This window comes from Sinocyclocheilus rhinocerous, unplaced genomic scaffold, assembly GCF_001515625.1.
Source record: "Sinocyclocheilus rhinocerous isolate Xijiao unplaced genomic scaffold, SAMN03320098_v1.1 scaffold1784, whole genome shotgun sequence".
NCBI lineage: Eukaryota > Metazoa > Chordata > Actinopteri > Cypriniformes > Cyprinidae > Sinocyclocheilus > Sinocyclocheilus rhinocerous.
Genome location: NW_015624569.1, coordinates 357,029 through 360,936, shown reverse-complemented (window position 1 = coordinate 360,936; position 3,908 = coordinate 357,029). Strand labels below are relative to the sequence as shown.

The following is a 3,908-nucleotide window of genomic DNA, read 5'->3' as shown; positions in this document are numbered from 1 at the left end:
TAAGTAAGCCAACAATAGCCTTTCAAATTACTTAAAATGCATTATATAAAAACAATGAGGCAATAATGATTGGTTAATTAATAATCATATGGTTTCATCCAATAACACTGTTAAAATACATAATGTAATACAAAATAAACAATTTATTTACATTACATGTTATTACAAATGCCTTCAAAGTGAGCCAAAGGCCTGGTAATTGCTGCTGCTACACTTAAAGGACAATCAAATCCTTGTTTAATAGGCTATTGACCAAACATTTAATAGTAGGTGTTTTTTTTTTTTTTTTACTTCCATAATATTTGAGGGAGGGGGGCACAACAATACAATCCTGCTTAGGGCACCCATTTGACCAGCAGCGGGCCTGTTAAGAAGTAGTGATCACCTGTTTTGAAATGCCTCATGTGCATAAATACCTTAAATCAGATCCAACAGTATGGTTGGATTTTCTATTGAACAAACCAAAATGAAAATCATTCAAAACAAGTGCCACTGTGAAGCAGTACATATCTAGAAGACAATACAAAGTCATTTTAAATGCAGTTGAACATATTCAGCGTAGCTCTTGATATAGAAAAAATTTGATCTTCCTCTCCATTAAATTTACATTTTATCACAATCAAATGTGTAATAACTTATAATTATAATAATTATGACTGTTAAAGGAAATACTCAATACGTTATCCACATTACAGAAGCAGAAATAATGTCACCATGAAAGCATAAAATGAGCTCACTGTAGCTGTTATGAAGCTGTTTTGCTTACAACTTCTTGTGTGTACAATGTAACACAGGCCTTATGTTAACTACTAAGTGATCCTGGATTATTCTGGATGGTAGTTAGAGATTATTTATAATTTATTACAGGGTTTCCTCAAATCTAGTCCTGGAGGGCCACTGCTCAAACCCTGATCAAACTCACTTACCTGTAATTTTCTAGGGATCTTGAAGACCTTCATGAGCTTGCTCAGGTGTGTTTGATTAGGGTTGGACCTAAACTCTGCAGGGCATTGGCCCTCCAGGCCAAGATCTGAGGAACACTGGCTTATTAGTATGCTAGGCTGACTACATTGTCCACTCAGAATATTTACATTAATAACATTGTTTCTATAATTTCTTACCGTTGAAGCAAAAAAATGGAAATAGACCATTGCAATCATAATCATTCCATGAGCTACCCTGCGTCACACCACAAGCCTCATATCCACCATAGTTGTTTGGTTCTCCGGAGCTCCAAGTGCTGAATGCAATTTCCTTATTTTGATAAGACCACCGCCAGCTATTGATGTCATTGTACAGTCCAATCCAAGCCGTCTTAGTCATTTTTTGAACTACATCTCGTAGATTCGCCCAGTCTTCATCACTTTGAACAGTAGCCAAGTCAATGTGATTCGCTGTGCAGTAAGCTTGTGCCTGTTGCCAAGTCTTCTGTTCATGAATTACAACATACTCACGTGACATGCCCCCAGTAAATGAACAGAATCCTGTTGAGAAAAGTATAGAATGTTACAGTGCGCAGAAATACACATGCAAACACTTAACCAGGCATAGTATTATGGATTTTTGAGATGAAGCAGCTTTTTAGGTGAGCTATAAAATTTGGTCACGATTGTAAATTTTTTAATGGCGATCAAGTCAAAATGTGATGAGCCTCATGATAGGGATTAAAAAACTAATATATATATTCGCGTATCTTGTCAGTGTCTGCGCTTGCTTGGCCATTTGTTGTGGAGAAAATAAGGAAAGTGTGTTCAAGCGCCAGCAGAAAACAGTGTAAAGAAATAGTCTTTGAGAGAAGCAGTCTTTATCAGTGGAAGTTAAAGAGGTCATATGATGCTGCTAAAAAGAACAGTATTTGGTGTAATGAAATGTGTTTATGCGGACACTCGACTATGTTATTAAGTTAATTTGGAGAAAAAGCATGTCAATAAATTATATATTTGTTGAACAACAGTTTTGTAAACAGTCTCATACACATGCAAAACTGTATTGCACACGTGTCAAATGGCTGCAATATAACAAAGAGTGAAAAATTTAAGGGGGTCTGAATACTTCCCGTACCCACTGTATATATATATATATATATTTATTTATTTATTTTTTTGAAAATCTGTTTTGTTTGAGGTTTAGGTTTAGGGTAAGGTAAGAGGATAGAAAATAACACTTTAGAATACTGTTTCGTCATTAATGAATAACTACAAGGGAGCACATGAGTAACGCAATATTATCACTCTAGTAACCAGCCAATTTTATTTAAATGAAGGGTTGCAAAAATGAGTATACCCTTGATTACATTTAACAAATATGCAATATTCTAATAATTCACATTTCTTCATATCTTTAAGTATACTGCTCTCGACTCTTCTTGGCACTGAGTGTACTTGTTAATGAAACATTTCACATCTATTCTGAGTAACTCCTGGAGGATGACCTCCACAAATGCTTTTTTCTTTAATTGGGGAGTGTTCCTGTTCTGGGATTGGTGATAGACATTTGGTGAATCTTTGCTCTGGGCGGCAATGAACACACCTGCAAGTGATGCAGCTTTATAGTTTCAGAGACCCACTTTATGATGTTTTATTAACAATGTTTGAGAGGAACACGTTCAGATAATTAACCTAATTAACACAAGAGGAGCACAATCAATAATCAACCTAATTAACAAGATTAAGAGGTGTATATATACACAGCAGACCTACCTCTGTTCCTTGACAGATTTCCAGCATTCGGTTTGCTCCTTTTGTCATTATATCACAGACCCAAGTTTTTCCCGTCCAAACAACGAGACCTATACTTGGGATTTTCGGATCCTCCGCCAGACATCGCCGCCGAGCCCCAGGCTTTATTGCAGCTGCCGCTCTGCTCGACCAGCCACACGCTTTTCACAAAGCTGAGGCCTACCCTCGCCTCTACCGGCAATACTTCCAACTTCTTCCCTGGCATCCTCCTATCATTCGGCCGTGCCAACAATTCCTCCGATTGGAAAGTATTAAGCTGGAGGCAAGCGCTGATTAATTCCGACGCACAGTTCTTGCGGAGGGTGAACAAAGCAGATCTGTACGATCTATACGTCACCCTGCAATTAGCCGACCTCACTCCTAAATTCACTCCTGCCCCAAGGTGGCCAATAGATTGAGCAAAGCTCGGAAGACCCCAAACTCGCCTTGCTCGACACCACCGTCTCGCACAAGACCCGGCTCTCCTTGAGCGTTGAGTCGCTGCGGTAGGCCTTCAGTGAGCCTGGGCCGAGCCCCAGATCTCACCTCAGCAAAACCACACTCGCTTCCCACTTTGGCTCAGCCTTTCACCGCGGCTCTTCCTGCTGCAGCATCGTATGCAGCCGGGCCTCCAGCTCCTGCATCAGACCCTAGCGCAAGGCTGCCTCCGCTAGGGGCGCAGGCCACCAGTGTTGCCAAATAATTTTCAGGTAAAATCGCTAAAGGCAGGTCACTTGTTGTTAAATGACGTCGCAACATCATTGGATGTTAATGTCATTATGTAACCATGGCGCAAAAAGTGCGTAGAATACACACTGAAATCACTCGGATAAATAACAATTAAGGTGTATCATGAATAAACTATGATTGAACAAGTGCAACTAGCTACTTAATTCACATATGATATGTGGTACTGCTTGGCACCTCTCTCAAAGTGTCAACCAGCTGATGTGCTGCTTGGCTGGCTAGCTGTTTCAATACTTTATTCTTTTTGTGTGGTTAAGAGGAAAACGCATGTCTTTTTATCATTTTATTACCTTTCAAAGTTGCCAAATACATTTTTAAAATGGCTAAATTTGTTGCTAGGTGCTTTGAAAAACAAGTTGCAAGGGTACTCTGACACTGTCTACATTAATGCGGATACATTTAAAAAAAACAGAGATTTCGTTTCAAAACACTCTCCGTCCACAT

At 39.2% G+C, this 3,908-nt stretch overlaps 1 protein-coding gene across 1 annotated transcript in view; it reads right to left on the bottom strand.

The window, feature by feature from the left end:
* Positions 1-1,343, bottom strand: part of LOC107744253 (uncharacterized) — a 17,684-nt gene extending 16,341 nt beyond the window's left edge. Inside the window, exon 1 of the mRNA XM_016557792.1 lies at positions 1,122-1,343. Coding sequence (XP_016413278.1) covers positions 1,122-1,323 — 202 coding nt within the window. The 5' untranslated portion in view covers positions 1,324-1,343. The remainder of the gene's footprint in view (positions 1-1,121) is intronic.
* Positions 1,344-3,908: the final 2,565 nt, after the last annotated feature.